Below are 14,218 nucleotides of genomic sequence, written 5' to 3' on the forward strand. Positions count from 1 at the left end.
AACGTAGGAACTTAGGAGCTAAAATAAAACAACGAAATAATATGGCGTAGAAAAATAAAACTTTAATCACTTCAAAATATCACAGAGAAAAATATGTGTGCGCTTTGTACTTTCCGGCCAAAGGCCGGCTACACTCGGTGCCAATCTACTCACGTCTTACGACATCTAACATCTAAGGGCCAACGAATCGGTCCGCATACCTGCCAGCCGTAGCGCGGACATCCGCTGGTACTCGGGCTCCTGAATCCATTTGTACATGCGCCGGAACGTTTCCCGGCCGGACTTGAGCTTGGACCATGGCTTCGGGTTCCGCAGCAGATCGGACAGTGTGCCCTGCGATCGGCACAGAACGCGCTGCGCAAAGATGGCCTGCGGGATGCTGTAGCGTTTCAGCTCCGAGCTGATCCGATGCGCCAGCTCCTTGGTGTTGATCTCCTCGACATCGCCACCGTTCATGCAGCCAACGTCACCCATCTTGCCACCCCCGTTCGACAGCGAATGATGCCCCCCACCCCCAGTAAGCGAGTCTTCCAGCTTTTTCTCCTCCAGCTCTGACTCCTCGTAAACATCATCTATAACAATTTCTTTACACAGATTAAGGTCGCTTATGTTTGCTTTTGAACTGAAAGACTTGTTGAGAAACACGCCCGAGTGGTGGTCCTTGACACCGGAACCGGCCCCGCCGGGTCCACCTACGCCCCCAACAACACCCCCGTGGATCACATCCGAGTCGCTCGGCTGATCCAGATATTGCACTGTACTGGTGAACTGGTCGGTGTCATCCTTCTGACGGCCAAGATCCGGCTTCGCCGCCGACGTCAGAAAGCGATCGTCTACTGAGCTGAGATTCGAAGGAATCGGAGAGGCACGTACCAGGATACACTCGTTCTTCCCGTCCACCACGTCCACATCCTTACCCGTCAGGTGGTGGTCCAGTTTGGGATCCTTCAGGACGTGGTTCTTGTCCAACGCGTGGTGAACGTCCGTCGGGGACAGTTCCTGCACCGTGTTGATGTGCACTGGCGAATGGATTACTCCAAGTTTCTCCAGATTGTAGCAGGAGTTGATCTCGATATTTACCCCAACCGAACTGTTGTTCATCCCGGGGAATGCCTCACAGATGTTTCCCCCTATTGAGTAGGCGAACTTATCCGACATGGTCGAAATGGGTGGCAGCGGCTGCAGTGGCGTTAGCGTCGCGTACGACGTATTCGCACTGATGCTTACGGGTGAATCACGGTCGTGCATCGGCGACAGGGTTTGGAAGTCCGACGACATGATCGAGTCCACCGAGCCGGGATTGCCGGAGCCGCTCAAGCACATGTTGATCTGCTGCATGCCCTCCTGCGGATGGATGATCACCGACAGGGCGTCCTGCTTGTGCTGCTGCACCAGAATCACCTCGATCTCCCCGAGCGAGGACTGATCGGTCGGACTGTGCAGGTTCGGATCATTCTTCTGCGTCAGATGCCGGCTGATTGGTGGCGGGGAGTGCTGCAGTGACGAATGGTGCGGGTGCTGATGCTGATGCTGCTTTTGCTTGTTGTGGCCAATGCCGCCGTTGCCGCCGCCGTTATGGTTGGGCGACGATGTCGCCCCGTGCGGGAAAAAACTCCCGCTACTAATCACACAGGGACGATCGTTATTATTGCATTGCTCCATAGTTCGGTTCGCTGTGACCGAGCGAGAGAGGCGTTTACTTTTGCTTTTTTTTTGTTTCTTTGCTGTTTTCGTTTCGGCTTTCGAGACTGTGTTCAATTTACTTCAACAAATTTTGCTTCTTCGATTCGACTAAGTCCTCATGTCCCTGAAATGGAAACGAAAAATAAAATTAGAATTGATTTTAGCTTAGTAGAGGATAATTATGAAAGTAGAAGTGGATTTGGCCAGTACTGAGATAATTAAAATCTGCACATAATAAAATTTGTTTTTTTAGCCAATTTGAGACCCTCTTTCGACCCTTTATAAGGCAGGGGCAACCATATTGCCACCAACAAAAAATAGTTTTTAATACAGCCAAAAACAACGCTATAAAACTTTGATAAAACACCAGTTTTGTTACTTGAGATATTATCTTAAAATTTCGCTTAACCAAAGACTTTTAGCGATATTCTACAACACTCCAGTTTTTCTAGGACTGCTAGAAGTGTACAATATAAGTTTGAGAATCATTTTTATGTAAACGAATCGCTCATAGTGTTGAAACACCTGAAAGAAACAGTAATCATATTCCGCGTTATCACAACAATACTGTTTAAGTGAACAATTATCTTTCCAGCCGTTCCATCCTGTATAGTCCTTTTCACGTACGAATGTGTAAGTGCCACTAGTTGTGGAAAATATTTACAAGTAGCTGTTTTGTTTGCAATGCTATGTTTTTAGCAGCTGGACAAATATTCAGTTGAACACTGATTATGTGTTTTAAAACTTGTTTCTGAATGAATTTCTTCATTAGTGATCAGAAATCGGAAGAAGCTGCTGAACATAATCCACCAAAAAAGTTAAAAAGGGATAAAAGTCGAAGCAACGAGATGCGATGATTTACAGTTTGGAGGAAACAAAAGCAGCTTTACACGGGTGTTCACGTTTTCTAGTGTGCGTAGGTGAAAAGTCACTTATCTCTATACAATAAAGAGTTGCCCTTGTTTCCTCCAAACTGTAAATCATCGCATCTCGTTGCTTCGACTTTTTATCACTTTTTACCATTTTTGGTCGGTAATGTTTAGCAGCTTCTTCCGGTTCATGATCACGAATGAAAAATTTATTCAGAAACGGGTTTAGAACTTATAATAAGTGTTCAACTAATTATTTGTCCGGCTGCTAAAATCCTGAGACTAAAAACATAGCATTGCAAACAAAACAGCGATTTGTAAATATTTTACTCAATGACACACACACTAACACATGCGTACGTAAATAGGTCTATAGAAAGGATCAACTGACGTAGACTTACCGAGTTGTCAGTTAGAATTATTTGTTACGGTCTACAGAGTTGTGCGGGCAGTGCAACCAGATTAGTAAATAGATAAATAGTTGTTACCTAGGTTATAAATTGTTCTTCGACTAAGTTCGACTATAATGACTATAGATAAGTAATAGAAATATATTTGTGAAGAAGAAAAAAAGTAATAGAAATATAATTATTGTTTTCATCAAACCAAAACAGTGTTTCAATAATTTTCATAGCAGATAACTATACTTTAACACAGAGAAGTAAACTTGCAGACTCATCATCTGTTTGTAGACTTCAAGGCGGCATACAATTTAGTTTCCCAAAAAATCTAAATAAGCTGATTCGTGCCACCAAAGATGACTAGAACAAGATACCTGACACTTGCAGAATTCATCGGACATGATTGTCGCTGCGCGTGAGCAAAATTCGAACAAATTTATGCATTGTTAATATGATGTATACTTAACGTCAAAATCAACTGACGAAAAGCCCAAGACATGACTGATGAAAGGTGGAACAATTTTTTCAGAATTCAAATGGACGACTGTACGGTGCTACCATCCGAAAAATGTTAATAATGTGTACGAATGTTTAGTTCTTGAACATGAAACTTTCCGGAAGAATCAAGAATGATCGGTGCATCATTTCTCAAATTGAGCGTACCATCAGAAATTCCTGATAACCGCTATGAACACGCTCTACAGCCAAGTTTTCCACTCTTTCCGAGGTTAATAAAGCAAAAATCGGGTGCCCCGGTGAACCTAACCATATGCACAATGGTGCTGAAACCTTGTTTGCGACATATCAAACTTTAAGTGCTGGTAGAACGGGACCTGAAAATAAATATAACCCCTCAATATAAACTCCCACTCTGACAGTCAATTTCACATTTTTCTTTCGTACTTTGGAGTGCAAAAATATGGCAATAGCATTAAGTGCAAAAAATGACAATATCATTAATCTGCATGTTATCCTAAGCGTCGAGCTAACCAAACTGCTACACCTTTTTTCATATACAAACTTGAACAGCTCAACGATCGATGACGGACTATGCACGATAAATCGGTTTTGCTCATAGTGACAATTTTATGAGAATCAAAGTCATCAGATGGCAGCACTAACCGTCCGAAATCGTATTCAAAATGTATGAAAAATATGGAAGTTAGGTATCTTGGTCTAGTTATCTTTGGTGCCACCCTTGGCGGTTTTCTTTCATGCGTTTGGTTAGCGAGCATAATTTCGGACCCGTTCTTGGCGTTAGACGGACTGAAGCAGGGTGACGGGCTGTCAAGCCTGTTGTTCAACATTATTGAACGTATCCGGTGAAATCCAGCCCGGTCGGCAAAAAAAATGGTTCATGAAATGAACATGAATCATAACACTACGCATAAGTAAATCAAAAATGACCTTGGATACAGAGCTTTCAGGAAATTATCTCGCAGAAATATTACCAACAGGGTTGCCAGACCTCGAATGCTACTGAAGACGGAAACTGCTCATAACAAAAAATTTTTTAGAATGAAGAATTGTTTACGTTGAAGGCTGTTTTGAACAAGTTAATTTTATAGCATAAATAAAGTGTATCACTTTCACGGTGACACCCTGTATATCAGCTGAAATATAGTTGTTTTCTGAACAAAACATAATTATAAAACAATAATTGCGTTGTCCTTCAATTTTCGAATGGAGTATTAAAATTGCTTGAAATTTGTTGAATGCAGTAGGCAGGCTGTTTCATTCAATGGATTTCGAGCAGTTTTCTCCGGCGTTTTCCAGTGAATTTGTATGCTGGGTTAATTTTCTCGGTCAACAGTAATCGTTATAAACGAGGTTGACTTTAACCTGAATTGAAAATTCAAACATCAGTTTGGGCTACTTTCAAAATCGTTTCCGATGCTCTCTTTCCTAAAGGGGGTTGTATCCTAACCTTTCAAAACGTTTTCGTTACGAGCGTTATTAAGCAATTGGGTCTTAAACTTTTAAACGGTTTTCTGATTTTTATATATCAGCTGAAAGAGTGCAATTATCTGAGCAAAACGTGATTTTAAAAAAATGTTTATCAATTTCCTTCGATTTTTGAATGAAGAATAAAAAACTGCTCGAAATGCTTTTAATGACAGTTCTCTCATATATGTACATGGGCGAAATGTCAACTAAGACCTTTCGAGCAGTTTTTTTATTCATTTAAAAATCGAAGGAAAACGATAAACATTTTTTAAAAATCACGTTTTGCTCAGAAAACGCGGCTCTTTCAAATGATATATAAAAACTGGTATAGCTTCAGGTTCCAATTATACGCCAAACTTAAAATCACTCTATTTTTGGCTTCTTCTGGTTCGAGATGCGTTTTGTTTTCTAATCTTTTCAAGCCTTATCTGACGTTTAAGAGTGTCTTCCAGCTACTTTAGATCTATTGGGAATGATTTCAGATCTATTATGGAATAATTTTCTGTTGCTTGCATTGTCTTTTATCTTCCAGCTTCAGAATTTGAGCCTGAATGTAATTCATTTTCGTTTATAATCATTTCTTGGTTGACAAGAATTGAAAAACTAATTAGAGCTCATCAACAGATCGAACCTTTCGAAGAGATTTTAGAGATTGTAAGGCTATCTCGGAATCATCTCCCTGGAATGTTAAAAACATCAAGATAAAATTCGGGAAAAATGCGAAAAACGGTACATAACGCCCATCCGCGATTATTTTTGTTCGAGTTACTCGAAACGAAATGCGCAATGTCACCCCAGGTAAATTCTTTTTTCTGCTACGTCCAGCAGACAATGAGGTAGGCCGGAAAGTCCCTAACCGAACCGATAAATAGAATACGGTATCCAAATCTCGCGCCAGAAAGCTGTACCGCGAGTGTTTGGTGAAGCCGGAATACATCGTAATGAACGAGAGACGTACCTTAAAGCGGACGTCCAGCAGATTCTGAAAATGAAATTTTTCATCGGTAACTCCCGCCTGGATGTTCCAGAAAGGTTCCAGAAGAATATTGGCAAATTTGCTAAAAAGTACTTGATAAATCTCCCAGATGGTCTCAAGGTACGATGCTGGCCTAACAAGCCAGTCGTCGTCAGCGTTGCAAAGCGAGCGAGAGGCACAAGTCTTCTCCTCTTTCCTGCTTGAAAACGAGACATATGCTACGCTTCTCAAGTCTTCTGCACACACGCTTACGAGATACTCTTTATTTTTCATACATTCCCCTGAGTATCAACAAACGCACACCGACACACACAAAAAAACTCATTTGTATTGCTACTCAGCGACTGTAAAAGAGTACGCGAGTTAATGCTTGCAAGTAGGAGTACTCGACTGTGCTCGAAAACGAAAATGCTTTCTTCCCGGTTTTGCTTTATGCACCGACAGCCGACAGTGGGGCAACTGTAGGGTATCGGACTGCTTCGGTAAGTTTTTTTACAGCAATCTAATGCAAAACCAGCCGAAGCATACCGCTGCCGAAGCAGTTCGATACCCTATCATTTTTTTGTCCCTCTGCAACCATCGCAAAGCATCTCGAAACAATTGTACTCGGGTGGTCGTTCTCGCGAGTTGGGAAGTAGGTACACACGAGTACACACGAGGAGAGTAGACCGGAGTGTGTGCATATGATCTCGGGACTCGGGAGTGAATGCGCGCAAGAAAGAAAGCGAGAAAGAACGAGAAATAGCTTGGATGTAGAATTCTCTACTGTGTGAAAGCGGCAGCACCGAGAACCTCACATGAGGTGCTGCATGCTGCTTACGAGCGAGACTAACAACACTGGTCGTCGTAGGTTCGAGTCTCGGCTCGGGGGAGACTGTTAAAGTCAGTAGGATCGTAGCGCTAGCCCCGCAATTGTCCAGTACACTAAACAGTCGGCTGCGAAGTCTGTGTATAAAGAAACAGAAGGTCAAGTTACGAATCGGAATGTAGCACCAAAGTGTATAAAGAAACAGAAGGTCAAGTTCCGAATCAGAATGTAGCACCAAAGCTTCGCTTTACTTGATGTGGCAGGCGATCTGTGGGTGCGTCATATTCAGTAAGCTGTTTATAACGGCTAGCACTATCAACGGCCTTATTTATTAAGAAAAATGCCTCCAGAATCGCTTGCTACTCTCCGTCCGGTTCCACGAAGGTGACACTTTGTTTTTGCCAGATCGTGCCCTTACGTGAAACCAGTGCAGAGATGCCAGATGTTTTTGAAAAATGTCTGTGTTGAGTTTTGATTCAAATCAGGGGAATGGTATGGTAGCCTTCAAGCGTTACGAACATCTATTTCTGTACCGTTTGTCCCAAAACTACTTTTTCTGCTGTCACTGTTTGCTTCACTTTGCTTTGGGACACAATTAATGTACTAAATATCACTTAGAATATCACATACCATGTGAAAACCTTAAGAAATTGCTCAAAACTGTCTGATATGCTATTAATAATTGCAGTCAACATTTAACCGGTTTGCCCGAATCAACATAAGATAAGGGTAAACTGCCCATTTTTCGGGTGCCAGTGCCAGTGATGTTGGTAACGCGTCAAATGTATGGTAGCTGACAGCGATGCCATTCCCGTGATGCGAATGGCCAGGGATCTAGCATACCGAAACTCTTTGAGCGCAAATATGTTAGCCGCTGAGTAGCTAGCTTTGCTCACAGGAGAAATGAACTTTCTTACGCAGGGGAGTTTGTCCCGGATGAGCCGCTTATCGAGCGAAATTGCCGAGATGAAATTTCATCAACGCGCGTACCGATTTCCAGAAAGCGTGAACTGCTTGCAATAAAAGTCACCATTTGCGATCGAAAACTTATTTATTTTACCGAGGGAGTACACAATTAACACATGCTCTTTACTTGACCATCTAGACGCTACTACTTTATTGAACAATTTCAGATTTCGATCAGCGAGATCGCGCCTACAGATTATCCGTTGCGGCCTTATCTCTGTGTGCGTGAATCAGTAGAGATGATCAGTTTAACCGATATCGTTTGCCTATCATTCACGTTTGGGGTTCTAATCCTTTATAGCATGATACAATTTGTTATACAAATTCCAATCTTAACCCTCTAGTGCCCAATGCCGCCATTTGGCGGGCTTCAGTCGAAGTTCCAAAAAGCTTCAATAAATACTTAAAAAATGTTTCTAATGGTTAAATAGTGATTTTATCGAAGTCCGATTAGAAATTAATTTGGGCACTAGAGGGTTAACAGTCTGCAACTGCTCGAAAAACCGGAAAAATGTGCTCGAAATCTCAAAAAAATCTCGAAAAAAATTCGCTCGCGCAGGCAAAAGTCTCTAAAAATCTGCACACATTTTGAGAAAATTGCGCAGATTTCTCGCAAATATAAGGAGACTCTGACAAAAATCTGAAAAAACCGTGGAAAAACTGCAAATATCTGCAAATCAATAAAAATCTGCACACGGACTCCAAAAATCTGCGTATTGCAGACAAATCTGCACATTTGGTATCCCTGAACCAGTGATAAAGTGTTGGTTTTTAACCGAATAAGGCAAATATACCAGAACTTCACCCAATAGAAAAAAAAACAAAAAAACTCTCCAGAAACAGTGCATGGAAGTGACACAAGCGTCGCACAGGATTTTATTGGTAGCGTTTGGTTAATAGTGTGGGCATTTAACTTAGGAGAAGCGATTAAATAAACTTTGAGTTTCAAAAAAAATTCGTCTTAAGTTTAGGTTGATTTGTTTCTACCCTCTAAAACCTTTTTTGACCACTTTCATCTTAACAAAAATTATTTTTTATTCAAAAACCTTCATTTTCCACTTTTCCAGACTGATAGATGGAAAAATTTAAATGATTTTAAACCTCTTCTGGGATCGACTTTGGTTTGGTCTTTGCAAGAGTTGTTCAACAGTTTTGTATCTAAGTCATTTTCTTCGAGGTCTCTGAAAACAATTATAAATCAAATTGCAACACGAGAAAAACGCTGTAGAAAAATACACATTGGGTATTTCGTCTTTAAAATTTGGGTAGAAGTAGTTAGGAGTGTATTGTTTACACTGTACAACTTTTATCGCTGTCAGTTTTACGAAAATTGGAAAACAGGCCGCACAACGACGTAAATTGATTTTACGCAAGCACCAGGAAAAACGTCAACGCTCTCAACGGGATACTGGAACACAACTGAGAATCGAGCAGCCAACGGTGAGTCGTATGACTAAACCATAGACTAACAGAAATGACACTTCGAATAGATTTTCAATAAAGTCATCGCTCGAATGATACCAGTATTTTACGTTAGTAACACTAGCACCATCTGCCATCACCATTTCGGCATCAGCGCTAGACTACATGTACCTGTCAAATTGGGAACCACGAAATGTGGATGAGATTACATGATAGCACCCCAGGCGATGTTATCACGCGATAACTGTTATTTAATATGAAATTTGAAATGATCGGTTTTTGTGGCGATGGATCTAGGTTCCAGTGTTACGTCTGTTAGTCTGTGATTTAAAATTATTTTCATCTGTATAGTCAAAGATAGGAGTAGGTATTACTGCGGGATAATTTCTATTTTTTTTTCCTAGGCCTTGAGAATTTTTGTACGGTGATTTTGAGCTTAAATGGGGCTGTTCAAGGGTTAATTAGGATTTTTTTCGAGACTCTGTGGCATGTGATGAGATTTTTCGTTGTAATTTTTAACCAATTTTTGGCCTTTGAGAATGGTTTCCCTGGGAGTTTCCCCAACCATTCAAAGGAATATCTGAGCCTGATTTGGAAGTATTTTTGAGTACTGTTTTTTTGTGGGCTTAGAAATTGTCTCTTAGAAATGAGTATTTCAGAGTTATATGTTATTCATGAGTTTTTCTCCCATTCAAAATCGCTTTTCTACGACTTTAATCCTAATCTAGTATTGGCACATTTCTTTTTCAACCTAAGAAAGCCATAGGAGCCAATTTTGATGATTTGAAACTGATTTCCAGTTTCTTATTTTCTTTTCTAATTTAAGTTTTATGACGAGGCTTAACGTTTTCAAGTTTCACCAGGACCAGAGAGGCCTTTATGGCATTTGCTAGAGATTCACACTTAATCTGATATACCACAGTTCATTCTATATTCTGAACTACAACAAATCATCTCCGTTTTCATCAGCATAAAAGAATGTAGATTCAGCCAAAAATCTGTATGTTTTTGCGAATATCTGTAATCCGTGCATGAAAATTTGTTATAAAAACATTGTAAGATAAATTTGAATTTTGAACACTTCTTTGATTATTTTCCTTCATAGTCTTCTCAGAACAACTGTTCGCCTTGTAAATTCGAGAATCTTTTTTTTTATTTGGCTTTCACTGGACTTTACAATTTTTGACAACCTATTTCAAAATAGTTTTTTACAGGTGATTTCAAGTCTATTTTGAAACATTCATTTTGTACATTTTGCAGGTCTAGTTTTATTTTCGAGCCCTACGAGCTTTTCAAGCAATTTCAATCGTAATCAGAGCCGGATTTAAGGGGGAACCCAGGGGGCCTGGGCCCCGGGCCCTCACATTTTTGGGGTTCCCATCAAACGAGAAAAAGTTCTATTCTCTATCAAAAATGAGATTCAATCAAAAGTACAATTTACAGCAAGAAAATTTGAACAGACCATTTCAATCTGATACTTTGCTTCAGTGTTTTTTATTCGCGAGCGCCAATATCACAACTACATCCGTAAGAGTTCACCTTCGATTCTCTTGGAATGACACACATTAACACACCATTTGAATTGAAGCAGCGCGCATGGGAGATCAAGCAGGAAAGAAAATAATCCACAAGTTTTTTAATGCATTGCTGCTGATTCCAAAAACAAGTTTACTTGTTCGAATCAGGGATACCAGATTTGCGTTGCAAAATGCAGATTTTCAGAGTCCGTGTGCAGATTTTATTGACCTGCAGATGTGTAGTTTTTTCCTAGTTTCTGTAGATTATTGCCAGCGTAGCCTTATATTTGCACAGTCTTTCTCAAATTGTGTGCAAATTTTTGCCTGTGGATCGCATTTTTTTCTTCAAATTGCGGTAGGTTTTTTTTTTCAGATATCAAGAAAAAATTTCCGGATATCGATCAGTTTCAGATATCTTTCGAAAACATCTGGTCCAAATCATTCGACAGTTAGATCTGGTTGTAAACAGTGAGCAAGAACCGAATTTATTATTACATTTATTCAAAATGAGCGATCGCCACAAAACCTCGCGTATATCAAAGTGGAGCTCAAAAAAGAAGTTTACATGAAGAAAAAAATCAAAAACTCGTCAGTGCCTTGCAAAAATTATTTTATTTAAGGATTTATTTGAGCCTAATGATCTCGAACGCAACTGGAGAAAGGTCTTTTTCGAAGATGAAACTGATTGAAAATAGGTTGCGTACGACTATGAAAAATGAAAGGCTGTCAAACTTAGCATTGTTAAGTTGAGTGTACAATATTCTGAAGGAGTTGAATGTTGATTATTTAATCAATAATTCCCTCTGCAAAAAAAACTCGTAAGAAAAAGTTCTAGCAAATTTTTGGTAACTTTTCAATAACAAATAAATGTTTTTAACTCGTGCGATAAAAAAACGGTTTTGTTGTATTTTGGGGCCCCACTGTAAACTGGGCCCCGGGCACCCACAATCGTAAATCCGGCTCTGATCGTAACTGAATTTCAATGTGGTTTTTGGCGTTTTAAATTCAAGAAGCGTTTTCAATGCTATTTTAGGATTTTTTTCTGTATAGACATTCGACTATCAGAAGCCTGCTCACAGTAATTTTGGGCTTGATAAGAAATATTTTTTAGGCTTCATTCACAGGCGTATTATGCTAATTCAAAGGATGATTCATTTTTTCCCAGGGTGAATAATGTTAAGAGATCTTTTTTGGATTTTTTTTTTGCCCAGTATGAAATTTCCTTTCGGCTAGATTATATTTTATCTTTACAGATCCCACATAAGATAATATTCGGGAGGCTAATTTAAAAGATTTCCTCGCTGATCTTTTGAACTGTTTGCCACACAAGTGAATAAGGATCATTCCGAGTGCTGACGGTTTGTTGGAAACCCAGTTTTAAGGCTTATAAACCTCAGTGCGTGATGTAATTTGTAAGTTTAGTTTAACATCATGTTGATTGTTTGATTTTCCCTAAACTTTGAAAGCCTAATGTGGGATCTATATTAGTTATATTTAAATAGTTATATTTAGATAAAATGTCATCCCTGAAAAGGTAGAGAATCATATGATTCACGGATCTTTAGGATAGGGGTTTGCTTATTTCTTTTTTTTAAATAGTGTAGGAACTTCGTACTAAAAATGTACAAGTGACCTAGAAATTGACTAAGTTTTTTTTTATAAGCAATCATTTTGCACAACACTTCTAGGCAATTACATAGCAAAGTGAAAAATGTAACATGTTTTAGGATCTTAGTACTATCAAGACATCACACTTTATTCAAATAAGAATAAACAGAAGACAAAATCGCAGTCCTCGGCACAAGATCTAAACAAATAATCACTCCTACTGGTAATATAGTTATCCCAAACCATTGGAATATTTTGTAGTCATTTGTTATCTTACGCACGTAAAAGTTGCTACAAAATTCTACACACCGAATATTTAAAACAGTCTATTCCGCTTACTAACGCGCTCGGCTCCGCTTTTTTAACCAGCATGAGCACTCGTTTAGTAACCATTGAAACGAAAGCCAACATTCTCTTCGTTCCCGTAGTAGTTTGCCACTTTTGATTCATAAAAGCCTTCTTTTGAGGTTACAGAGAAAAAAATAACACAGAATGTACACTGCTTCGCTGCAACCCTCACGTACGCACTTTATGCTTTCCGTGTTCCTTCCTCCAGCATGAAACGGTTCTTTCACGCGCACACACACTCAAACTTTTTCGTTTTTTGCTCGTTTATCCTTAACATTTGAAAGAGGATTCTAGAATCATCATCCCCGCGCTTAAAACGCAACTTTGTTTCCAACTTTTTTCCTTCTACGTTCTTCGCGTTTTGTTAAAAACAATAATACTTGCTTCACCCTGACAACTAATCCTGTCCGGCTTAGTGCCGACCCGGAGTGCCCTCCGCAGTCCAGCGAGAACTTGTTTTGGCCACCATTTTTTCCACCGTTTCGCACTCTCTTTCTCGCTCTCTACACGGGCAGCAGCAATGAACTTTCCTCCAGGTGCATTGAATTGTTGATGATACCTTCTCGCAAGGTACGGAACTGCGATTTACATAATTCTCCACCCCCTCAACAACACCACTGTGTGAGCACTTTCGTCGTTCCGTTGGGTTTCCAACTCAGTAAAACCCACTACCCAGTAGTTCTCACAGGCCGAATTAACACTCAAAGAAACAACACTGAAATCGTGCGTATTGCATACTAATTTTTCACCACTTTTTTCTTCGTCAAAACCCACTGGAGGAAACCCCGAGAAAAAAACATCTGCCCTCCGTGGTTCCTTTTACTTTGCTTTTTTTTTTTCTTCCTGTTCTTTCTTCTTCACCACACCGTCGACGTCGACGTTTTTGCTGCTCATTCACTAGAGGACAAGCACTTTACAAGTGCGGAGGGGGAGCCCCCGATTATGATGAGGGGATGAGAAAACTTTGCTGCAAAATTACACTTTTTCACGGCAGAAACGCTGACTGCCTGGTTTTTTTTTTCTGCGGCCAATTGCGGCCCCCGGCGAATGTCCTACCTGGATTCATTGTCCGCTCTGGCGCGTTCGCTCTCCGTGGATCCTTCCGGGACTTGTCCACACACTAGAACCGTGGCAGGTGGGTGGAAATTTTGCTGCAATAACAGTGTTCCACCATGATAGTATCCTGACGTGTGGTTGCTTGCTTGCTCGCTTGCTTGCTATAGTCAGCAGTGCTGCGCTCGGTCGGTCGGAGTGGAGTCGCGAGAAACGAGAAAATGGAGTCGCTCGATGAAAAGTCGAGTTTTTTTTCCCTCGGTCGACCAGGACGACTGCGGAGCATGAGTGAGTGTTTGTGGGTGTGCGTATTCTTTCGAGCTTGTGCGCGTCCAGCATGGATGGAAAACGGGCAGGGTTGAACGGCGAAACAATCGACGAAGAAGGGGTGTACGATTTGTTTTAGGGGTTGATTTCGTCGGTTTTCCGCTAGAGGATTGTCTCGAGTCGACATTCGGCATTGTTCTTCACTGATGAATCAGGCTAGATAAGGTTTTACTAGCAGTTGAAAATCAAATTTTCAACATTTCAGATTGATAGACTGGATTTTTATTCTTTCCTGTTCACAAAATCTCAAAACCCTCATTAAACCTGGCCGCCAATAATGAATTCATAATTTG

At 40.4% G+C, this 14,218-nt stretch overlaps 1 protein-coding gene across 2 annotated transcripts in view; it reads right to left on the bottom strand.

Moving 5' to 3' along the window:
• Positions 1–13,868, bottom strand: part of LOC129718745 (hepatocyte nuclear factor 6) — a 31,426-nt gene extending 17,558 nt beyond the window's left edge. Inside the window, exons 1-2 of one of the 2 annotated variants that reach the window (XM_055669787.1) lie at positions 13,602–13,868; positions 201–1,807 (exon numbers count right to left, since the gene is read on the bottom strand). In XM_055669787.1, the coding sequence (XP_055525762.1) occupies positions 201–1,662 (1,462 nt within the window). In that variant the 5' untranslated portion in view covers positions 1,663–1,807; positions 13,602–13,868. Of the gene's footprint in view, positions 1–200; positions 1,808–12,506; positions 12,916–13,601 lie in introns of those variants that run through there. The other variant, XM_055669788.1, reaches the window with a different exon arrangement.
• Positions 13,869–14,218: the final 350 nt, after the last annotated feature.

Source organism: Wyeomyia smithii, chromosome 1, assembly GCF_029784165.1.
Source record: "Wyeomyia smithii strain HCP4-BCI-WySm-NY-G18 chromosome 1, ASM2978416v1, whole genome shotgun sequence".
Classification (NCBI taxonomy): domain Eukaryota; kingdom Metazoa; phylum Arthropoda; class Insecta; order Diptera; family Culicidae; genus Wyeomyia; species Wyeomyia smithii.